General features: G+C 37.2%; 1 protein-coding gene across 3 annotated transcripts; it reads right to left on the reverse strand.

The window, feature by feature from the left end:
* Positions 1 to 1,008: 1,008 nt before the first annotated feature.
* Positions 1,009 to 25,479, reverse strand: LOC114248834 (multiple inositol polyphosphate phosphatase 1). Of its 3 annotated transcripts, none has more exons than XM_089734485.1 (10): positions 25,366 to 25,479; positions 22,766 to 22,925; positions 13,117 to 13,262; positions 10,293 to 10,463; positions 9,759 to 9,878; positions 7,746 to 7,844; positions 7,062 to 7,190; positions 5,631 to 5,781; positions 3,706 to 3,904; positions 1,009 to 2,422 (listed from the first exon to the last, which is right to left on the reverse strand). In XM_089734485.1, the coding sequence occupies exons 2-10, from the start codon at positions 22,923 to 22,925 to the stop codon at positions 2,191 to 2,193; spliced, it is 1,407 nt and encodes a 468-aa protein (XP_089590611.1). In that variant the 5' UTR covers positions 25,366 to 25,479; the 3' UTR covers positions 1,009 to 2,190. The 3 variants fall into 3 exon arrangements, with proteins under 3 accessions (XP_089590611.1, XP_089590612.1, XP_089590613.1); XM_089734486.1 differs by having other exon boundaries at positions 25,293 to 25,461; XM_089734487.1 differs by having other exon boundaries at positions 25,170 to 25,457.
* Between the last annotated feature and the right edge of the window lie 674 nt (positions 25,480 to 26,153).

Raw genomic sequence — 26,153 nt, forward strand, 5'->3', positions numbered from 1 at the left:
ATCGATGTGTACCCTGTGTCCTGATAAACCACAGTATTTAAATGTAGTTATCCCGACGAGGGGAACCATAGTGCATCGAGTGATCACCATTTCAAATTAGACACGACCTTCGGCAATGAAGAGACCGACTCAGAAGATCCCGAAGAGAATGAACAATAAACCACATTAACATGAACGGCAAAATATTATTTATCAATTTTAAGTGTTGTATTAACTACATATAAAATGCTAGTTGTTAATTATATTTTTGGTAATTAGATAAAGTAATTTGTATGTAACACAAGTTTAATTATGATTCGAGAGAGGGTAGCAGATCCGCGATGTCAGCTGAGATGGTTATTGATAACCCACTTTTGTACGTAATACATTGCTGGGTCATAAAATGTCTTTTTTTTATACCTATGCTGGTAGGCTTAGAGGGCTATGCCAGCGTTACCGAACAAGTAGGTGAGCTCATGGGGCTCTATGGACGTTGTTAACACTAGCCCCAGCAAGAGCAGTGCTTCGCAGAATCTACCACCGGATCGGAAACGCGGCCCACTGAGAAGATCCGGCGAGAAACTCAGTGGGTTGTGTCTGAGGGTTAATATACTCGTCAAGCCCTTCGTCGCAAGCGACGGGTTCGACGAACGATGACCGGTGCTTGGGGTACCTAAAAGCACCGTTAGTGGATCGGGAGGATCCGAAATGACGTGTTTTGGGCGACGTCGATGGTTTACCATTCGGTTCGCAGGATCGGCAGTTACCTGCGGCCACGACGAGAGGGTTCTCGTGTCGCACCGCTTTATCGAAATGGCGCATTGATGCCGACTGTACATACTTACTGATAAACTCTAGGTCTAGGTCGTCGTGGAGGTCGATGTTCCTGACGAACCACGGGGCTCCGACGGAGGCAAGTCTCGTACGTGGCGGCAATCATATTGTGTTCGTCTACACGCTCCCGTAGCCACTTAACATCAGCCAGTCCGTGTTCTCGTTCACCAGTCTAAGCAATAAAAGAGATGTGTATTTCCGTAACATTTTATTTGAGGTTGATCCAACAATAATATACTTGAATGTACAAAAATCAACTGTATAAAATAAAATAAAACACAAAAGCGATGGCAAAAAAACGTTACCTATAGGATGTTAAAACATAACAGTAACTAATAATTTAAACATACATAGTAGCAGTGTTGGTATGTTTTTTTAATTGTCGTCATAATTTTTTGTAGCACAGAAATCTAGATTGAGTAGTGTTGTACAAAAAACATACAGCCAAAAAAGAAGGAAAAAAAAATTGCTATTATTGCCATTATATAGGCAGACGAGCATAAGGCCCACTTGGTAGTGAGTGATCACCGTCGGCACAGCCAAGCCGCTGTCTACTAATTACAATGTTTAATACACAAAAAAACTAACAAACATTTAAGTACTTCATTTAATAACAGTCTACTGGTATATAATATCATTTATAACGTGAACGATTAACAACTAGGTACAATAATATGTTATAATCGCAAAGGAAGTGCAATCGAATTAAGGTTTTTGAATCTATACTAATATTATAAAGCTGAAGAGTTTGTTTGTTTGAATGCGCTAATCTCAGGTACTACTGGCCTGATTTGAAAAATTATTTCAGTGTTAGATAGCCCTTTTATTGAGGAAGGCTATAGGCTATATAACATCACGCTAAGATAAGAGCATAAATAAAAAATGTTTCAAAATGGGGGTTTAAACAGCTCAGCTCCTTAGCATACTATAATTCAAAAATATTTTCTTTCTACGTAAATTAAGTGGGGGGTAAAATATAGCGTTATGCCAAAGTAACTATTCCACGCGGACGGAGTCGCGGGCAAAAGCTAGTTAAATATCAAACTCCTAATTTATTACGTAATGCAAATAAAGATGGTTGCCCACTAGTGGGTCTTTATTTTTTTATTTTTTACCTACCTGTTCGCTGGTAGCAGTCTAAGGGGTTATTCTAGCTACGGTCGGGCGGGTAAGTAAGCTCACTCAGCTCAAACAAACCCAACTCACTACTGAAATAATTCAAATAATGGATTTTTTGAAGATAATTATAATACATAAGTGTGTTGATCAAAAAAAATCGTGTCATATCACCTAATTGGATAAGAACAAGACTATTTATTGATGCGATCGTGAATTTTAGCTTCATAACCGTAAAGTCTAAATTTATGTAACCATTGATTAATTATTGATACAGAATAAAACCACAGTTAAAATAAGACTAACGAAGCCAGTCGATCGTGCGGCCGCGTTACAGAACTGAAGATCGCATTTGTCTGGATCGAATTTCGATTTAACCGCCGACCAATCGCAGAGTCCAACCCAACAACCTTCAATGTTCATTGGTTTCTCGTTCTCCAAGAACAATACTTGGTATTGTTCTTTGATCTGGAAGTTTCCATTCGTAGTGCACCTGTGAGGTTGAAGTCACTAATTAGTATGGTATCGTCGGATTTTACGATTTTTGAATATTGCCGCTTGAGTTTAATTCGAGACGTCTAAAGCAGCAGTGTGCAAACTAGGGTTGCCAAAAAATGTCTCTCTACTTTTTTTTAATGTTTTTTTTATTGCTTAGATGTGTGGACGAGCTCACAGCCCACCTGATGTTAAGTGGTTACTGGAGACCATAGAGATCTACAACGTAAGTAAATGCGCCACACACCTTGAGATATAAGTTCTAAAGGTCTCGAGTACAGTGACAACGGCTGCCCCACCCTTCAATCCGAAACGCATTACTGCTTCACGGCAGAAATAGGCAGGGTGGTGGTACCTACCCGTGCGGACTCACAAGAGGTCCTACCGCCAATAAACTAATTGGGAGTTCGAACTCATGTCTGAAGGTGCCTGGCGGCTATCACGTTCTACTGTCTATTGATTTCGGAAATCACATGAAACTAGGTGCGATACAAGATGAGCTACAGGTTTAGTATAGTATAGTACAGTACAGCCTTTGTTGTACAGAGCAGCAGATTGGGAGTTTTATTTCAAATAATAATAATAAAGTATTATATTGTTACGCTCTGGGGTTTTAGATTAATTGTAATATATTAATTTACTGGTGGCAGGACCTCTTGTGAGTCCTCACGGGTAGGTAAAAACTCACGGAAGTACTAGTGAAAATTCAATTTGTATTTTTACGACGCTTTAACTTTGATTTCAATTATGCAATTCACTTTTTCGCTTCGGTTCAGATGATGCCTTCGTTGTTTCGCCTTGAATAGAACTGATTATTAACTGCCTTCACATCGTCTGTGCAACGCTTTTATTCTTAAATGTGAAGTGACTCTATGACTTTCATACGATTGTTTACAATTTTCTAGAAAAATGCGTCTGCATATCTGTTTTCTGTATTCGACAATAGATGTCGTTGCTCTCACCAACATAGCACGGTTGTTCTCGAGAGTACTAGTTGTATCGATGTCTTTTTTGATATTTGACTATAGATGGCGTTACTTGTACTGTCATAACAGTGTAACTGACTACGTTACTAACACGAACCCTAGCAAGAGCAGTGCTTCGCAGAATCTACCACCGGATCGGAAACGCGACTAACTGAGAAGATCCGGCGAGAAACTCAGTGGGCTGTGTCTATGGGTTAGTTCGCTCGTCGAGTCCTTCGTCTCAAGCAACGGGTTCGACGAGGACGGTGACCGGAAATTAGAACCATGTTAGAGGCTATATAGAGTGTAAACTCACTTGTACAAAACAGCAGCTATGTTAGCATTAAATGGGACCATGTTGGAGGAGCTCCACTTGCGGGCCTGCGCGGTGTTTGTGTGGTAGTTGTCTCCCGTGATGGGGGCCGGGTCCTGCCGCGACCCGAGCTTGGTCAGAGCCATCAGGATCATCGGGTAGTCCGTCAGTTGGATCATGGCTTTTGGTTGTTGACGTAACTCTGTAATGACAAACATGAAGTTATTGATTTTTTAACTAATACAATACTGATTCTTAATCCAATTTTATCTTTAACTAGCTGACCCGGCAGACTTCGTAGTGCCTCAATCGATAAATAAAATACCTAAACTTATGTATAAAATAAAATTAAAACAAACAAAAAGAATCCGTCGACGGGGGGCACATGAAAGGGAAAACAAAATTGTTATTTTTATTTAATTCCAAGCATTTTCATATTTGTCTACTTTTTAAACCTTCTCTGGACTTCCACAAATAATTCAAGACCAAAATTAGCCAAATCGGTCCAGCCGTTCTCGAGTTTTAGCGAGACTAACGAACAGCAATTCATTTTTATACATATAGATTTTTTAATTTACCCAGATATCAGTGTGCTTAGTGCGAGTTCTTTAACGCTCTCGATAGCGTAACAGTTAACTCAAAATTGTATGGAGTTGGAACGTTTGCCTACGTTTTCCGCTAGGGGCGCTGTCGTGAGTGCATACCAATTTAAGTTACCTTTACGCTATCGACAACGTTAAAAAACTCGCACTAAGCACACTGTATCTCTTTATGTTACTGGTAGGGCTTATTGAGAACTTGTACGGGCGGGTATCAACATCGCTGCAAAGCATGATGACTCATTCCGGTCTGAGAAGTAGAACGGTTGTATTATAGTCCTTATGTCTGAAAGAGAGTTCGTTCATTTCGTCTTCTCACATTAAAACTGTATAATCTCAGAACTTACGAATTTTACAGAAGAGTGTTTTAAAGGTTTAACATGTGATATTTTTAATATTAATCATCTTTGCAACATAATTTTTTGATTTTTTTACCAATTACATTATCTGTCTTTTAAAGTAAGATATTTAAAATTATGTACTCAAAATATAGGAAAGTTAAAAAAAAATCTAAAACTATATATTACATACAACGCTCTTTTGACAGTATTTATGAGAAAAATACTGATGATACCAAATGATTCCACATATTAACTCAATTTCGAATATTTAAGGAAATTGTACACTTTTAATGCGAAAAGACGATTTCGATGCCTCCAATGAACAGAACTCTAACTCAAAATTTTGAAATTTTCGTTTTTCACGGAAATCGCTTCACTATTTTAAAACTATTACAAATTCATTATTAATGGGGTTCGAAGCAAGAGTAAATCAACTAGTTACACAAGAAAAAACCATAAAATCTTTATTATTGCAGATATATTTATCAACTTTTTTCGTTTAAACTCTCCTCCTGTAAACGTACGAATTTGGAGTTATTGTAGTGTTCATTGGAGGCATCGATTTGTAAACGGGTCACGTTCGCATAAAGCTAGCTGTACTTGTATTAAAAAACCCCTAATACTTTATGTCTCATCTTTTATATCATCTCGTTTTTACCATCGCACCGCCCGCCACCGGAGTAGAGTTCACCCATACTACCTGGAGCCACTGCGGTCATCCACAGTTCGTTTCCAGAGGTCTTTTTTGCCACGTACCATCCGGCTATGGAATGAGCTCCCCTCCACGGTGTTTCCCGAGCGCTATGACATGTCCTTCTTCAAACGAGGATTGTGGAGAGTATTAAACGGTAGGCAGCGGCTTGGCTCTGCCCCTGGCATTGCTGAAGTCCATGGGCGACGGTAACCACTTACCATCAGGTGGGCCGTAAGCTCGTCTGCCTGCTCGGAAAATAAAAAAATGTAGATATTAAATGAATTGCCGGCTCACCCCGTTCAGCGTGGTTCTTGAAGAAGTCAACCATGTCCTTGATAATACCACAGCCGATCTTCTCACTGACTGTGGACCCGTAACCGTATTTGTAATAAGTTTCTAAATCCTCGGCGTACTCCAAGCGTTTTAAGTCTTCACGCGTGAACGCCTGGTTTTCGTAGAGTTAATATGAGTTAAGTAATTAAATAAGTTTTAACAGGTCTAATTAGTTCGAACCTTGATTTTTTTTATTGCTTGGATGGGTGGACGAGCTCACAGCCCACCTGGTGTTAAGTGGTTACTGGAGCTCATAGATATCCACAACCTAAATGCGCCACCCACCTTGAGGTATGAGTTCTAAGGTCTCAAGTATAGTTACAACGGCTGCCCCACCCTACAACTTGAAACGCATTACTGCTTCACGGCAGAAATAGGCAGGGTGGTGGTACTTACCCGCGCGGACTCATAAGTGGTCCTACCACCAGTAAATACGCAAATTATAATTTTGCGGGTTTGATTTTAATTAAACGATGTTATTTCTTCACCGTGGAAGTCAATCGTGAGTATTTGTTAAGTACGTATTTCATTAGAAAAATTGGTACCCGCTTGCGAGATTCGAACACCGGTGTATCGCTCAACACGAATGCACCGGACGTCTTATCCTTTAGGCCACGATGACTTCTGAAATGTGGGTATGTGGGACTGAACAGTGCGCAGATGCCCAAAACACGTCATTACGGATCCTCCCGATCCACTAACGGTGCTTTTAGGTACCACAAGCACCGGTCACCGTTCAAGGGCTCGACGAGTAAATTAACCCACAGACACAGCACACTGAGTTTCTCGCCGGTTTTTTTTTTTTTTTATTGCTTAGAGGATGGACGAGCTCACAGCCCACCTGGTGTTAAGTGGTTACTGGAGCCCATAGACATCTACAACGTAAATGCGCCACCCACCTCGAGATATAAGTTCTACGGTCTCAGTATAGTTACAACGGCTACCCCACCCTTCGAACCGAAACGCATTACTGCTTCACGGCGGAAATAGGCGGGGTGGTGGTACCTACCCGTGCGGACTCCCAAGAGGTCCTACCACCAGTGATTACGCAAATTATAATTTTGCGGGTTTGGTTTTTATTACACGATGTTATTCCTTCACCGTGGAAGTCAATCGTGAACATCCGTTGAGTACGTATTTCATTAGAAAAATTCTTCTAATGAAATATCGATTTTCTCAGTGGGTCGCGTTTCCGATCCGGTGGTAGATTCTGCTCTGCACGGCTCTTGCTAGGGTTCGTGTTAGCAACGTCGTCAGATTTGAGCCCCGCGAGTTCACCTACTAGTTAAGGTTACGCTGAAATAGCCTCTCAAGGCTATTATCCTAGGTAGGAAAAAAAAACAGCAGATAAGTAGTAAAAGCTATAGCTTGGTTTTGTTTTCTAACACTTACAGCGCACCAGGGCGAGATCTGCGTCACGTCCCAAGCCTTGTTGTATCGGCACATCTGGTAGATGCTCAACACTGTGTTCTTCTGTAGGTCATAGTTGAAGCCCAGCCTCAGAGAAACGTTCGAAATCATCTGGTTATCAAAAAAAATAAACATGCAAATATTTCTTAGAAACTTTTCATAGATTTTCAGTTTGCAGTTTATTATTGCTTAGATTGATAGACGCGCTCATAACTCATCCGATGTTAAGTGGTTACTGGAGCCCATAGACATCAACAACGTAACGGTGGGACAGCCGTTGAAGGCATATCTGAAACTTAGTATATACATATTATATAGTATAGTATATACATATATATAAATTCAAAGTAGCGTTTGTAAGATCGATTTTAGTTTGTAGCTATTTATTTACATATATGTGGTATGTGTATATATTTGTATATATTTATATGTATGTGTGCACGTGTACCTATATATATATTTCAATCGATAGGTACACCGCGTCTAATATGTTTCCTAATGATTTTTGTTCATCTGATTTTTGTTTGGAAGAGATCGCTTTTATCAACAATTGTACTTTTTTGTATTTTATGTTTAGCATTTATCAATTTTTGTATAAAATAAATCATTCTCTCTCTGTCTCTGTCTTTCTCTGTCTCCTCTCTCTCTCTCTCTCTCTACAATTACCTCTTTATATTCCTGCTTCGATTCAAATATGTTTTTCTGTTCTAGAGTCTTGTTGTTCTCGTCGACTTGGTTCTTCCAAGCGTCGCAGTACTTGAGTGGCTGGAATACGACGATTTGACATAGAATATGGTTAAATAAATCGAATCGGGGTGAAAAGCTATTTGGAATAAGCGACATTTTTGTAACGTTATAGGAGAACCATTTAAAGTTTTTTACTGGTGGTAGCACCTCTTGTGAGTCCGCACGGGTAGGTACCACCGCCCGCCTATTTCTTCTGCCGTGAAGCAGTAATGCGTTTCGGTCTGAAGGGTAGGGCGGCCGTTGTAACTATACTGAGATCTTAGAACTTATATCTCAAGGTGGGTGGCGCATTTACGTTGTAGATGTCTATGGGCTCCAGTAACCACTTAGCACCAGGTGGGCTGTGAGCTCGTCCATCCATTTAAGCAATAAAAAAAAATAAAAAAAAGTGTAAAATTTGGAACATACTTATATCATGAAAAAAAAGACTTCTTTCAGCTATTTGAATGAGGTAAACATAATTGAAGTTCAATTAAAAACATCGGATTGTCGATACTAATATCGAATAAAACGCACCTTTAATTACAAAGATAAATGTCGCGTATTAAGCGATTTTTTTTTTATTGCTTGATGGGTGGACGAGCTCATGGGTCACAGATGTTAAGTGGTTATCGGAGCCCATAGTCATCTACAACGCAAATGCCGCCACCCAACTTAAGATATGAGTTGTAACCCTTCGCCCTTGAAACTGAAACGCATTACTGCTTCACGGCAGAAATAAGCAGGGTGGGGGTACCTACCCGTGTGGACTCACAAGAGGTTCTACCACCAGTAAAAACCTCTCGATATGATCTATCGGCGTCTAGCAATAACTTCAGAGAACTTAATGAAGCCGGACGCAGCCACCGATTCTGATACTAGTACCCGGATAAGAATCCTACATTTACAATTGACACTTGGACCTCATCTGTGGTGGCTCCGGCACACACTACACGGTTATCCGTTACATAGCACAGGTCATGAACGTGATGGATTATTATTTATGTTAGTTAGAAAAACGGCAACATTCAATTATTATTCGCGAGACATCTGAATGTTCTAGAACGTTTAAGCCAAACGAAAAAACAAACACCTATAGACACAGCCCACTGAGTTTCTCGCGGGATCTTCTCAGTGGGTCGTGTTTCCGATCCGCTGGTAGATTCTGCGAAACACGGCTCTTGCTAGGGCCAGTGTTAGTAACACTCCCGGTTTGAGCCCCGTGAGCTCACCTACACGTCAAGGAGAAGCTGAAATAGCCTCTCAAGGCTATTAGGGAAAAAATCAACGATAAAAGATTACTAGGTACTTTGACAACGAGAAATAATAAAAATAACAAAAAATCGCGTTTGTACCTACACTTCATTGCCAACAAAAGCAGGAATGCAAAACGTCATATTATGCTTTGGAATTTTTAATGTTTAAGACAACGAGAAGTTAATTTTCTCGTTATGGCACGTAGGTAGTTTTAAGAAACGAATATAAATGTTTCTATTCTACGCGTACGAAGATAATTCAACCGATTGTGATGAAACTTTCTCCACTCTAGAGAATGTTTCTGACTTTTTTTTATTTATTGTCTTTGTAGACAGATGAGCATACAACCTACCTGTGTGGTGTGTGGTTGCCGTCGCCCACGGACATCAGCAATGCCAGGGACAGAGCTAAGCCGCTGCCTACCGTTAAGCGAACGAAACTATTATTTAACGTATTTAGAATACAACATTTTATAGTTAAAATGTAAGAAGACTGTAATTTTACATGTTGTAGTTTTGGCGGGTTTTTGGTTCTATACCACAGACTATAAAAGTGTATAGATAACGTTTTCAGTGGCTGTACGTAAAAGTAAAATCCGTCACAATATCATTAAGTTACGACAAGTAATTTTTTAATTGATAGCCGAAAGTGATCGATATTAACGAGTAACTTATAATACTCAAATATTAACAATACCCTTAGCAGTTTTTCGTCGTTCTCTTTGGGGGCATCGAAACCTTCGTTCTGGCCTCCGAATAAACTTTCCGAGAACGCTCTAAACGAGTTGCTAGAACGTGGTTCTTCGACGAATTTGAACTGAAAATAAATATAAAGTTTTATTTACATAACCGTACCGCTTATTTTTTTTTTGTTTCAATATCTCTGTGCTTTGCTTGTCATTGCATTCTATATGTTGAGGAACTACTAAAAGACATGTGTCTATTATATTATATAAAGGCGTCCACATCACACGTTTCCGATCGACTGAACGCGATTACTTGTACAGTATTAGTTTATTTACATACTTTATCTTTTTTAAAAACACATCTTATACATAGCACTAGCAGCGCGATCAGGGGACCAGGTCGTCGTCGACTTTCAATCTATTTTTCCCTTGATTTTCATTTGATGTACACAGGAAATATGAAACGTGTGAATCGTGGTAAGAGCCCGTCAAATAATATTGCGTGTTAATTTAAAAAGCAACGAATACATTCACGAATACCGTACCAAATAGTTGTAAGTGTTCGACGTCAATAATCCAGGGAACCGCTGCTTCCAGGCCTGTGCCAACTGCTGCGTCGTCACGTATCCGTCGCTGGTGAGATCGCCGGCCGTGCTGCTGTTCTGTTTCCAGTTCCATCGTTCCAGCAAGTTAAAGTCGGCCGTGCAGATTCGATGCTGAAATCAATGATTCACATATTGTTACGCCGGTAAGAGTAACGCCATCTATCGCCGAATAGTCGAACGAATATTGAAGGACCTAGTAGCACCTAGAACGATCGAGAAGTACAACGCCATCTCAGATAGCGGAAACACATTACTAGAGATGTGTGGAATATTCTCGATAATTCCAGGAATGTGGTATCGGCTATAAAAGCGTTGCAGAGATGGCACGCGCACGCAGTCAGTTCGTAATCGGAACTACTCGAAGCGAAACAGCGAACGGATCACCTGAAGCGAAGCGGAAGAAGCGAATTGAGAGTTTTAAAGTGTTTGTTGAGCGTTTTAAGTGTTCTAAGTGTTGAATACAGTTTTTAGTTGTACTTTGGTGAAATTTTATTTATCCCGAACCCCAGCGCGTAACAACATGCCTAAAGAATACACTTGCTGTACATGAGATGGAAAAATGTCGTGGTCTATTTGCACGGTTTTTGTCATCACTTAGATTTTATATTGAGTTAGAGTTCGAGCCATAGAATGCCACCGTCTATGAGACGTGAGCCTTTGGACCGCACGATCCTTCACGGTTAAAACTGTTAAGCGTATATTATCTATGTTGCACGAACTGATGCGAAAGCTCTTTATATTAACGGGCTGAGGATTGAACTTCAGTATAATTATGATAACCATACATACGGTCACAAACAGTGGTCGAAGACTTTAGAAAAACAACAAACGTTCCAAATTCAATGGCACATAGTTACCGTATTGTCCTATGTTATGAATACCGAAAACGGACACCGACTATGAAATGTTTTTAACAATCGAGTATGAGAATTGAATCCTGACAACGTTGTGCCCTAATCAGGATCAATAGCCTAACAAGGCGATCAATTTCTTTCTACCTTTAGCCCCACGTCTCAACGTGCATAATGGCAGTTTCGTGTCTATGAGCTACTATGACCTATTCACACCAGAAGGGAAGCGAAGTCTTCGGTCTATGGTTTTAGGTTTTGATCATATCTATGTTTCTCTAAGCTAAAACAGGTATGACACGATAGTATTACTAAAGAGACCACTTTCGAATTTATTTATTTTATCAATGTTTTTTAAATTGCACGCAATGAAACACAATCAAAAATATAGTGTCGCGCGTGTAGGTAGGTATATGTTATTACGAACACGCGAACGGCTGCTACCTACCTTCTAGTTGTATTGCAAACTCAATTGAAATTACTGAAACGTGAAATCTTCGTAAGTAAAAACACCGTAAAAAACCAATACTAAAATAATTTTTCAATTACATATTGTCGTGTTTATTTATTTTATGTTTGCAACTACAAAAATTAAATCCATTTTTTAGCAAAGCTTATTATCTCTATATATAAAAATGAATTGCTGTTCGTTAGTCTCGGTAAAACTCGAGAACGGCTGCACCGATTTGGCTAATTTTGGTCTTGAATTATTTGTGGAAGTCTAGGGAAAGTTTAAAGGTAATAAAAATAACAATTTTGTTTTCCCTTTGATGTCCCCCCGTCGGACGGATTCCTTTTGTTTGTGTCTTTTATTTATCGATTGAGGCACTACGAAGTCTGCCGGGTCAGCTAGTAGCTTATAAATTTTAGCTTCAAGGCTCGCTATCATAGTTGCATTTTATTTAAATTTCGTTTCGACTATGCTTGGTTTCCTTATCATGGATTCATACGTGCGTTGTTTCGTAATGACTTTGCCGGAAACTCACGGCTGTGTTGTTCGTATTAAGGCTCCAAAAACAAATGTAGAATTTATGTACCTATCCTTAATGAGCTATTAGTGACTGGTAAAACTCGTAGTCCGTTGACCCGGAGTGAAGAGTCTAGAACATTGGCTTAATATACGAGTCATTACATAACGGATTTTAAAAATATCTGGGTCTATTGGTGGCAGGGAACGATGTAAATTACCACGACTGAGGTTCGACAGTCTACCAGTCTACGTACCAAAATCAATAATTGAAGCTTCAATCTGTGTCAGGGGCATATTTTTTATTTATTGCTTAGATGGGTAGACGAGCTCACAGCCCACCTGGTGTTAAGTGGTTACTGGAGCCCATAGACATCCACAACGTAAATGCGCCACCCACCTTGAGATATAAGTTCTAAGGTCTCAAGTATAGTTACAGCGGCTGCCCCACCCTTCTAACCGAAACGCGTTACTGCTTCACGGCAGAAATAGGCAGGGTGGTGGTACCTACCCGCGCGGACTCGCAAGAGGTCCTACCACCAGTAATAAAAATGTTGGTGGTGTCCACACGAAACAATATGTGTAATGTTTTCAATCTTATTGTAATTTACAATATGATGATTCTTTGAAGCTCGGTGGAAGAACGGCATATGAAGTTTAAAAAATACCGTATTAGACTTCGTTTCAGAGATGTTTTGAAGTTCACTGTGAATGGCCTTAATAGTTTCAAGTTACTACTTGTAGAGGAAGCCTTGATTGAATCTTTGGTCATATGATGGTTTGGAGACGATGAAATAATCTATAAAACCATTTAATAAATACTAGAATTTTAGGTTTCAAGAAAACGAAAAGAACAGAAGAACAGAAAGAACGAAAAAGAAAGGCGACTAACTTAGCGACTACCTTAATTAAATATGAATAAGTTGTACTTAGTATTTTTGTAACTTACATTAGTGTTCCTGAAGTTTCCATTCTTGTAGTTCGTGACGATGTTGTTCTTTAAATCAACCAGATTTTGGAGTTCAGCAGTCTCGTTAGCTTCAGGGTTATGCGAACCGTGACGACTGAGGAGCCAAAAGGCTACGGGCAGGCATCCTGCCGAGAATATTGGATTTTTTTTTTAAATTTTTTTTTGTTACAGTCATTTAAAGGTTTGTGAGTCCTCTTCTCCACCTCCACCTCTTGTTAGTCCGCGCGGGTAGGTACCGCCGCCCTGCCTATTTCCGCCATGAAGCAGTAATGCATTTCGGTTTGAAGGGTGGGGCAGCCGTTGTAACTATACTTGAGACCTTAGAACTTATATCTCAAGTTGGGTGGCGCATTTACGTGGTAGATGTCTATGGGCTCCAGTAACCACTTAACACCGGGTGCGCTGTGAGCTCGTCTACCCATCTAAGCAATAAATAAAAAGTTTGTTCGTATTATTACGATTTTAAACAGTTTTTATGCGTATTCCACAAAAAGAGTATTTGGAGCACAATTGGAGCTGCAGAGAACATATCTGTTATCTTTCGACCTAAATAGGATAGGATGGCATATATTTGGTCAAATTTTACAGGCAGGTGACTAGTTGAAGTGTTTAGGTCATTACAGTCTTTGAGGGTAATAGTCTGTTTGGAATACTGGTATTCCTGGCTACTGCAGTTTCCTCAAGCTTCCACCAGGTAACATTAGAATATCCCGTGTGCATCATTATTTAACTAGTTTTAGATTTTCGGGAGATTATCGGTATGTATCAGGTGGGCCGCATGTTCACCGCAAAGGCATTTTAAAATATAATTACCCACGATTATATTGTTAGATTTCAGTAAAGCCGTATGTATGTCTTACAACGAGTTAAAAAATAAAAATATAATTCACAGTCTTGAATTCAGAGCGATGATTTGTCATGTTACTCAATAATTGTTAACGGTACAGATGAGTCATGTAGGCTTAGTGCGAGTTTCAAAAATCGAATCGAATGACTCGCATCGAGTGTACGCTCTTCACGGTGAAACGTGCGGAGCTCTGAGTGCGAGTTACTTGATTTGCAGGACGTTTATTCATCTTGAGAAGCGATAATTTTTTCTTTTATATTGGTAGCACGCAAGGGTTTTTTTAAGGCGTTTAATTGAAATGCCAAGCTTTCTAACGATATTTATAATTATTCGGGTAATGGGTAATGTACCTGTGCTTAGTGCGAGTTTTTTTAATTACTCAGTCGATGTTAATGATATGTTTAATTTGTGTGAGGTTGTATCAGTGCCACCTAGTGGTAAGCTTATGAATCTCATTTTGTGGGAGAGAGAAGGTTTGTTAATGTTGCTGTCTCATGTATCGAATAGCTTTACCGAAGTGAGCCTCTCGATTATTGTATGTGCGAGTGCGAGTTGCAAATTAATGGATTTTGAGAGTATTTCTTCACTTTCAAGCAAGTTAAGTAGTCACTAAAAATTTTGCCGTGAAACCAATACAATATCAAGATTTTTTCTTTCGTTTTTAATAATAATGTTGTTGTTTAAGGTTTTATCTATTCTAATGGTTTATACACATATCTTTTTTCGGTTAGAAAATTTTATAGACGTGTAGCTAGTTGTAAATACATATTAATTCTTTGCTTTTTCATTTAATTCTTATTAAATCATTGCTTTTTTTTAAAGAGTTGTTTGATGAGAGAGAGAGAGTGACATAGAGTTGTTTTTTTTTTATTGCTTAGATGGATGGACGAGCTCACAGCCCACCTGATGTTAAGTGGTTACTGGAGCCCATAGACATCTACAACGTAAATGCGCCACCCACCTCGAGATATAAGTTCTAAGGTCTCAGTATAGTTACAACGGCTACCCCACCCTTCGAACCGAAACGCATTACTGCTTCACGGCGGAAATAGGCGGGGTGGTGGTACCTACCCGTGTGGACTCCCAAGAGGTCCTACCACCAGTGAAAGAGTAGGTATTCTTTATTGTACACAAAATGAATAAATATTGTGAAACATTCTTTCTTGGTCTTATCGCTAAGAGTGATCTCTTCCAGACAACCATTAGATGGGCAAGAATAATTTCGAAATGAATTGCACACTGTGTACCTATCTATTATAGAAATATATACACACACGCACATACACACGCGCACACACACACACACGCGCGCGCAATATACATATTTACAGGTACATACGTACAGATTTATATTTATAAATTATATAGAAATTTGAACAATGTAATAATAATTTTGCTTCTTTACACATTTATAAATAAGGATGGATGCTCGTAATAATTTTAGTATATTTGGGCCACCTAATGAAGATCATCAACACTATTACCGTAAATACAATCATTTTATAAACGTTCAACGGGTAAATGATTAAACCTATGTAAAACATAATTTCTTAATTAAAAAAAGCTGAAATAATTACCTATTCCAAGATTAATTATGTTAAGTATGTCTAAATATGTAATTACAATTAAATAAATTCTATAATAAACTTCTAATTCTAATACTTCTATTAAAGTTACTAAAAAAATATGTTTATGCTGGGCAGTTTCCGTGTATTTTAAAGGTTACGCCATTACGGCAAAGTTTGTTTACGAAATTGCACCCTTAGAATGGAAGTGGTATAACTAAAAAATTTAAGATTAGTTTTATATTTCAAAACACTTATGTATTATTATTAAGAACCTACATTTTAAGTAGGTAATACGTGAAGCAAAAATGTTGTACTCCTTTTTACGAAAATTGCGCGGACGGAGAAGTATGAAATTTGCCACACTTATAGAAAATATAGAGAAGTAGTGCAGATTGCTAATATATTTTTTTTAATTGTGCATAAACAATAAAAAAATAAACTAAATGAATAAAAAAACCTTACACACATTACCATGTATTTGACACACACACACACACATGCATTTATACTTTTTTTTTTTATTGATTTATCAATCTGTGGTCAAATTGAGAATAGATTTTTTGTCTTTAATATTATTTTTCTATAATGTAGCCTTGGCGACATAGAGCAATGATTATTATAGAAATGATGATAATAGAAAGGTGACAATAGAACTATAATAATGTTCAAACTTAAAATTTAAATAAATTATGGTCAAATTTCGACCACTGGACTACCATTAGTAGATCATAATAAAATCATTTATTGCCTTTCACACAGATTTTGATTATTACAGGCAGCCTACAAGGAAACAACAAAAAAACAAAACACTATTATATCATTTCTGGCAAGCAGCTCAACATTTGCACTTGTATATTATTAATAGGAATTTTATTAAGAATATTGACAATTTATGAGGAATTTGACAAGTACGGATTAGTTATAGATATATGTAGTTACATATTGTAAATTAAATTAGTTTTATAAGTGCAATAAAAAATAATTTAAATGATAAAATGATAAAGCCATACCTTTTTCCAATGTGACGATTAGAGGGTATCCTATTATTCTTTTCTATATTATTCTATCAGCTTATAAAATTAAACAGTCTCTTTTAGTCTAGAAAAGGACAAAGTACTCTTTCTGTCTTTTTCAAATAAAATGGCATGCCTTAAAGTGTTTAAACCGAAAAACTAAAAAAATACAATTATTGTATTACAATATTGAAGTTTACCAGAAACTAAGAATTTTGGGTTGAGCCACTTTAATTCTAAAGGTACAAAATAGTATTGAACACGTGACATTACCTGAATAATTTTGAAAGTAGTTGGTTCCCATTAAAATGCTGTTAAAATGCGTTGTATTTCATTTAGACGGTCTCATGCCAAAACATCACGTGCTACCAATATACGAGAAATAATATTATTGCTGCTCTCGGTGAATAAACGCCCTGCGAAGCGAGTAGCATATCTCAACTCACACTCACAATTCTTCATTTTTCACCGTATAGAACGTAAACTCGATTTGATTTTGATTTATTCATTTACAATTGAACAACTAGGAAAAAAAGATGAAAAGACATTTTGGAGGGACCGCGAGGAGCTAAATTGTGTGAATTGTTTTATTTTGTCTATTTAATGTTTCTTAGTTTATGCGTATTTAATATTTCTTCGTGTATAAGTGTAATTTTGAGACCGTCCTGGCCTAAAGGTTAAGGCGTCCGGTGTATTCGTATCTTGCAATGCACCGGTGTTCTAATCCCGCCGGCGGGTATCAATTTTTCTAATGAAATACGTACTTATCAAATGTTTACGATTGACTTTCACTGTAAAGGAATAGCATCATGTAATAAAAATCAAACCCGCAAAATTAATTTGCGTAATTACTGGTGGTAGGACGTCTTGTGAGTCCGCACGGGTAGGTATCACCACCCTGCCTATTTTTGCCGTGAAGCAGTAATGCGTTTCGGTTTGAAGGGTGGGACAACCGTTGTAACTATACTGAGACCTTAGAAATAATATCTCAAGGTGGGAGGCGGCATTTGCGTTGTAGATGTCTATGGGCTCCGGTAACCACTTAAGATTAGGTGGGCCGGGAGCTCGTCCACCCATCTATGCAATAACAAAGTAACGTGGTTTTATTAACTGTATAGTATCTGTGAAAGTGCAAAAATTTAACAAAAATTAACAAAACCGCTGGACGTAGCTTCTCGAAGTCTTCGAAAAGGTCCACTGAAAAAAATCTCAGTATATAATCAGCATTTTGCAGAGATTATATTTTATCCCACATTATCTGATCTCATTTCATTTCATTCCATGCCAATTGATTAATGTGGATTAATGCTTCAAATTAATCAAATCCATTTCACTCCATATTATCATTTTTCATAAAAAAAGATTAGGCTTTATGGCATGATACTTTTGCCTCTCTAGTTGGAAAAATAGAACTACTAAAGAAATACTCGATCGAAACGTTAAAACCCACTAATTTGTAACACGCACTCGCACAAATGTCATTCGTGGTACTCATTTCGATAAAATTACTCGGTTACGAGATCACAACGTTAATATGAACTCGCACTCACAAAATAACACCGGGTACGTTTGCCGCTAGGGGCGCTGTTCCAATTGCATACAAATTTGAGCAAACTGGCTCGCTATCGAGAGCGTTACAAAACTCGCACTAAGCACAATGGTCTCGAGTAGGACGACCGATATACGTGCAAATTGACAATGCGTGTCGTTATGTCGACAAATGCAAATATGTATATAATTCAAGCCGAGCTCGGCGTGGTTAAGTACACTAATTTTCAGAGTGTTAATCAAATTCGCGGAACAAAAAAAGCTACTATCTTAAACGTATAGATCATCAAGACTTGTTATTTTAGTTTTAGTTCAAGTAAGCGCGCAATGTAACGTGCGGGTACGCAGGTAGCAGCCGCACCAGTTTTCCCCGCGAGACTGGAAGTTCGTCACTTGATTTTTGATCGTGTTTCATTGCGTGCAATGTTAAAATAAATGAAATAGAAAATAGTCTTTTTAGTGTAATCGTGTTAAGAATGAACGCTAGCAGGTACAGGATTAGAGAATAAAGTGTCCGCTGTCAAAAGTCGTTAATCTCGAACATAATAACATCTCTAACTAAATAAGATCTTACATGATACGACCCGAGCTCATAAATCACGTCATTGGTAGATCTTCCCACAGACACAGCCCACTGAGTTTTTCGTCGGATCTTCTCAGATCGTTTCCGATCTGGTGGTAGATCCTGCGAAGCACTGCTCTTGATAGGGCCAGTGTTAGCAATATCTACGGCTTGAGATTGAAATTTCAAGGATTAAAAAGGCCGTTGATCGATTTTAAAAGTAAAGTTGTTTCTAAAATTCTCTTAGCCGTAGTAACTAGTTCAGTTTTTTTAGGAAAAGCCGAAGTCCCATTTATGTTATATGAAAAGTATAATGGAGCGGAATGAAATGAAATTGATTCATCTGAAATCGATTATGGGGTGAAATTGAAATGAAATCAAAAGAGACGAGACGCGATGGTAACAGATGTCGTAGCGAAATAGTGCGAATTTAGTGAGAATCCAAACCAAACTTTTTCGTTAAGCCCGGATAGGACGCGACTAGCGATTATTTTTCCATTTTAGATACTTGTACTTTCACAGATGCTAAGCGATTAATAAGTCAGGCATATTATAGGTTAAGAGCCTGAAGGAAGATTAATCATTCAAATAAAACAAGTCACATAGCTTCGGTTCTCGATTTCCCGCCAAAAGCCCTAAATTCTCTGTGGCGGGTAGCCATCATACAACTCAAGATATTCGACAGATGCCTGAATCTCGCTTACGACATTTTAAAGATAAACTTGCATTTAAACAAGTTTCGAGCAACAACATTTGGACTGTCGGTCTATCGAGCAATATCGTTCGTTGGAAAATCTTCCCTTTGTCGTATAAATCTAAACTAGTGACAATTGCAGCCTTCAAACTTCATCATCAGCGCATCAAGAACTTCGAGCACCACAGTTTCTGCATTCTCGCAGCTAAAAACAAGTCGTTCGCGCTCGAAGTCTGCGTTGAGTCGAAACTTGTTTAAACATATTATTATGCAAGATTATCTTGAAAATGTCAAATATCTTGCGTTGTATGATGGCTACCGCCTCATTCTCCATCGATTATTTCGATAAGAAACATAGTCGATTTATTATAGGGTATTATTGTATAGAGTAGCATAGGGTATAATAGAGTATAATTATTTTTAACTATAATTCAAATCGGCGGGAAAGTGCATGAGATGCAGCCTCGCGCGCGAACTGGGTCGCTATTATCGGAAAACTGTCACACATAATAAATGAGGCAGCAAAATTGTGCCCTGGATGTTGTTTTAATTAAAGGGGTATTGTTTTTATTTAACAACTAGCTATTTTAATTTATGTAATGTATTCTACGTAATAAGCTATTAAGTATTAGGGCAATAAAACCCCTGTCGGTTTCCTGAGTAAACACGGATACAGCTCACGCACTTTAGTTACAAGAGAAGTTAGTGTCGTGATTTAAAAGAAACTAACAAATTTTAGAGAGTATTATGACAAATGTTGCCTTCTTTCTTCTTTACGAACTCGTACAAGATCCACTGTTCCCGTTTATTGCGGGATATTTTAACTTAGACAGAACAACGCGTGTTTGGTGCGCGCTTTTTCTGTGTAGCTAGCTATGTTACAAGGCACATTTACATTAATAACAATATTTTTATTTTAATAATTCATTAATTACTTTACTACTTTTAGTCAGTAAAAAAATCCTCAGCATTAAGAATTAGTACATCCACTACATCCAGAAAAAAAAAAAATTATAAAATAGACAAAAACATATCTACTATTTTCTCTTGTGTTTGTATTTTTTTTATTAGTATCATCTACATATGTATTGAGAAGGTTTAGTTATTAATATATTTATTAGAAATATTAAGTTTTTGTTTCAAAAACGACCAAATAGTTGAAGTAAAATTTTTTCAACAAATTTTTTTTGTTTATCATCTATTAACAAATTATGCAATAAAATTAGTATTAGGAAACAGTCAGAAAATAAATCTAAGTCTCAAGAAGTCAATGTTTGGACGAATTTCAATTCATACAGAATCATCATGACAAAAAGTATAGCAGTGATATCTCTATATATAATATCATATTTGTTATTTATTAAAAGCACACGCAAAGATTCAGAGTGAATTAATCAGCAATCATTTTTTTGCCAAAAAAAGAATCATTTTGCTTATTCACTGCATAATTTTTGTGAAAACGGCGTGGCGTGGCGACCACAAAAAACAAAACATTGATGCTCTAGATTGTTGAAACATTGTTGGCTGCATTAAGGTTGAAGACCCCGTTAAATTTTTTTTTACAATAGAATCCTTTAAATAATTTTGTGGCTTTTAATATTTTACTGGTTCGGCTATTCAGCCGACAGTTACCGAAGTCCACAGTTTCCAAATACTAAATTTTGCGACTACGTTAACTTCAAGCCTGAACTAAACTGTTAATCTGTTCCTACTGTTACTGGTGGTAGGACCTCTTGTGAGTTCGCGTGGGTAGGTACCACAGCCCTGCCTATTTCAGCCGTGAAGCAGTAATGCGTTTCGGTTTGAAGGGTGGGGCAGCCGTTGTGACTATACTTGAGACCTTAGAACTTATATCTCACGACGGGTGGCGTTTCTGTCGTAGGTGTCTATCGGCTCCAGTAACCACTTAACACCAGGTGGGATGTGAGCTCGTCCACCCTACTAAGCATGGCATAACACAAGGTCCTACACAAGTATTCTATAGTGAAGCAGTCTCCTCACTTAAGAGTTGAGAAAATTATACGATTAGCATCAGTGTCAAAACACGAAATGTAGGTCTGTTTCACTCTAGTGCTTAAGGTCTCAAGCTATTGAAATAATAATAATAATACAATGTTGCCACAGGCATGTAACGTGCGCAATACAAGAATTGCTCGTTTAAAGGTATAAGATAACAATTGTGTTTTTCCTTTGATGTGTCCTCCGTCGGACGGATTCCTTTTGTTTGTTTTAAGTTTATTTTATACAAAAGTTAAGGTCTTTTATTTCTCGACTGAGGCACTACGAAGTCTGCCGGGTCAGCTAGTATCTAATATATAAAATTCTCGTGTCACAGTTTTCGTTGCCATACTCCTACGAAACGGCTTGACCGATTTTGATGAAATTTTTTGTGCTTATCCGGTATCTATGAGAATCGGCCAACATCTATTTTTCATCCCCCTAAATGTTAGGGGTAGTCCACCCCTAAATTTTTTAATTTATTTTTTAGACAAAATTTTTAATTTCTATTTTTTTATGATACAACATACAAAAATACATACAATCCTCAATTTTCACCCTTCTACGATCAACCCTTATTTTTTATTTGCTAATTAAAAACTTTAAATTTTTTTGCGAGAATTTTGTTTTTATTTTGTCATGACGTAGAATAAAAAAAATCATATTACTCTCAATTTTCACTCTTATACGATCAACCCCTATTTTTCCATCCGCAATAAGGTTGCAAGATGGCAATCAAATATTATAATTGTAGTACGATAAATTCTTATTCAGAGTTTATAATTTCAAGTTCCTTTAATTATGATTTTTTTTTAATTGAATTTGACCTCCCGCGCTCGCCGGTCGACTACTGATCAACTATCAATCGATCAGCTATCCCCACCAGGTGTCACCACTGATCCAGCAAACATCACGTAGTAGGGATGGGGACGAAGCCGGTCTCCTGTCTTACTTACTCACTATACATCATAGATTATACACTTAATATATTTGAGAGCTATACAATACTATACATTTTTCAGCCATGTTTTGTTGGTTTTATTTGTGTATCAATAGTATGTTCAGTAGGTCTGAGAATCGGCTACTATATATTTTTCATACCCCTAAGTGAAAAGGGTTGTCCACCCCAAACATTTATTTTTATTTTAATTTTTTGGATATATTTTTTTGTTTATAATGAGGTATTATGTGGTTAAATGAGGTTTTTATTTCTACAGTAGAATTTCCCTAGAAATCTTATTTAAGGCAACACAACGTTTGCCGGGGTAAGCTAGTATTAATATAGATTCTTCGACTTGTTACGCTCCGGCTTACTTATTTCACACACTAGAGGTTAATATTATATTATATTTTGCCATAAACCGTGGCACATAACATTATCGATGAGATCAAACTTGCCTGGTACTTCGTGTGCCTTAGCGTTTGGGATGCCACGATTGGAGAAGATGTACGCGGTCTTCCTTCCGAATAGCAAATACGGGTCCTCTTCAGACGTTAGGCAGATCTCGTCGGCTCGAGCGCACAAAGCTGCCATCAGCAGGATGAAGGCACACCGCATCTGCAAGGCATTTAAAGTAAAGTGGTTTTTGGCATTTTAGGTGAAGCAGTAATGCGTTTCGGTTTGAAGGGTGGGGCAGCCGTTGTAACTTTAATTGACACTTTAGAACTTATATCTCAAGGTGGGTGGCGCATTTACGTTGTGGATGTCTATGGGCTCCAGTAACCACTTAATACCAGGTGGGCTGTGAGCTCGTCCACCATCTAAGCAATAAAAAAAATTATTGGTATCTCTGTCAAATATAGCGGAATATAAATTAATCGCGCCGGATTTAATGGCTTTAGGAACCGTCCTGTATATTTCTGCACTGGAGCATTCATACGTTCCCAATTTAAGGGTAAGTAAGTCGGTTATTGTTACAATACAATTGGTGCTTCGATATCTTGTTTAAAGTTGGATAAGTGCTCTGGTAACACCAGACGGATCTTGAGTCGTGCTTTACCTAAGAAGCAAAGAAGTCCTCTAATCATGCTTTCGTGCGGAACGAAAGGATGTCAGCGTTCAAGGACTTTAACCGCTGATAATCCAATAATCCAATAATATTAGCGGAATTATCAATGAATAATGAAAACAATCATGGTAAACTTTTTTGCAATCATTTATGACATTATTATTTTTATTCAGAGAAACAAATAAAATGTTACTAGTTTTTTAATCCTCCTTAAATAAATTGTTATTTTAAATTTTTATAGTAACAAAATGCAAACCATAGAAACGAAAACGGATGCAGTAGAAGAACCAACATGCCAACCTACATGGTGTGGGATAAGTGTAAGAAAAAAAAAAAAAGAAGAAAATAACCATGGCACTAAAAGCCTTCCACTGTGAGCATTCGTGAGGACACACATCTAAACTTTGTGATATTTTTATAGCATTATACAGATAATTTACTACCAGACAGTACTTAAAAATATTTCTTAAATTTCGTGCGTATTATTGTCGAATTCTTCATAGGTAAATACTACAGGAATGAAGTTTAAAAACTAGCAAAAACCACTGAAGAAATGAACATTCGAAAATTCCCCTTTTCTGTTCCGATGCCGGAAAAGTAAGTTCTCTGTATTGCTATTCCATTTCAAGCAATTAACAATCATAATTATCTGTTAATAATTGAGTTTTAGTTTAGACTAGCTGACCGGGTAGACTTCGTAGTGCCTTAATAGATAAATAAAAGACCTAAACTTTTGTATAAAATAAACTTAAAAGAAACAAAAGGAATCCGTCCGACGGACGACACATCAAAGGAAGAACAAAATTGTTTCTTTTTATTTAATTCCGAGCATTTTCATATTTAAAATTTTATTTAAAACTTCTCTGGATTTCCACAAATAATTCAAGACCAAAATTAGCCAAATCGGTCCAGCCGTTCTCGAGTTTTAGCGAGAATAACGAACAGCAATTCATTTTTATATATATAGATATAGATATTAATTACACTATAGGGAAGGAATAAATAATGTGGAATTTAAAGCTCTACTGTGAGATTGCTTATGAAAAATGTAAATCAAATTTAATATTGTAGATTTAAATCGAATGCTTTATACGATTGGTGCACAATAATGGTAGATAGACATTCATTAAGAATATTTATTTATTTTTATGCAAAACGATTGATATTATCTCATTTTGAGCTAGCCGGGGTTCGTCTATAATCCTGCCTATTTGTGACGGAAGCAGATAGGCGTTTGGAGAAAAGTTTTTTTTTTTTGCTACCTACGCTGATAGATAGCCTTGAGAGGCTATATCAGCGTCGCCTTAACTTAGCTCACGGGGCTCAAACCAGATGACGTTGAAGAAAAGGATAGAGAGCTACAATATAAATACGAAACCAGTTGTGAGCTCTGTTATGTCATTAAAATAAACGATATGTATGTAATATATGTCTATTACAAGGATACAAGAGATTATAGAGTACAAAAAAAACATAAACACATTAAGTATGTGTAATAGTGGAACATAAACGGATGCAGCTTAGTCAATCATTGTATTATTACGCTATATTACGCTTTTTATAAATTTATTATTTCGTTTTAATCATAAAATTACGAAACTAATTAATTGCGCCATCTAGAAACACTATAACTTGGTACACACTGTTAGTAAAATATGCTAATAATACTAAAAAAAACATAATAAACAAATGTTTTAGTCTAATGTTAAACTTATGTGACTTTAATACAAAGTGTGCATTTAACCTTAGAAAATTAATGCTTAGCGATAATTTAGGTCCACGATAATACATACGTTCCATTGAGAAAGAAACCAGTAAGAAAAAACTAAACCATGCTACTCAGATAGGTAGCAATTCAAATAGCACCTCAATAGGTGTGTTAAGTTTGTACAACAATTTAAAAAAAACTTTCTTACGATTTCACTTCAAAAAAAAAAAACAATGTAGTTAACACGAATGTTTTGAGAATTGACACTGGCTGAAAAATACCTTTTTTGCGAGGTTAATGTTTGGGATAAGTTAATCTGTGGTCCGAAAACGCGAGAGACGCAACGTCTCACAATGGCGGCGATTGATGCACTGAGAAGTGAGAATTGCTATACTGAATTCGAACTGAGGAGTAGTGAGTGAGGAGAGGAGGTGGTAGGTTGTTAAATTATTGTTGTTGAGCCAGAATTCGGACGGCTGGTTTTGCTGTGATATATACCACCGTGTGAATGTTGTTAAATTAAGTATATACCTACCTACATCAAAACAAAATTGTATTGCGTGAGATTAACAACATATTAAAATTGACAGTTTATTTATTACACTTCATGAAAAGTTTACATTGGCGGAATTAATGCCTAAGGCATTCTCTATCAGTCAAGCAAAAGGTAGTGCAATGAAAACTATATTAAATTACAAATATATACACAAAAATATATACATACCATAAGCGTAAATATATACATATAGGTACACAAATACATGTTTATATGTTGTTAATACCAATACTTTTTTGTAGTTTAAACGATTTATAATAAAAGTTACAATTACAAGGACAATGTACATAAATGTAAAATGCAATGTAAAAAACTATAACTGTATTCAGAAGCCCTTTGAAATTTGACTTACAGCTTAAATTATATCCAATATATTGACCCGATGGTGCAGTTAGCGTCCCTGACTGTTGCGCCAAGGGTGGTGAGTTCGATTCTCATATCGGGCAAACATTTTGTGATGAACAGGATTGCTCTTTATCTGGATGTCTATTATCTATACATGTATATAATTCA

The sequence above is a fragment of the Bombyx mandarina genome, chromosome 17 (assembly GCF_030267445.1).
Source record: "Bombyx mandarina strain Sakado chromosome 17, ASM3026744v2".
Lineage (NCBI taxonomy): Eukaryota > Metazoa > Arthropoda > Insecta > Lepidoptera > Bombycidae > Bombyx > Bombyx mandarina.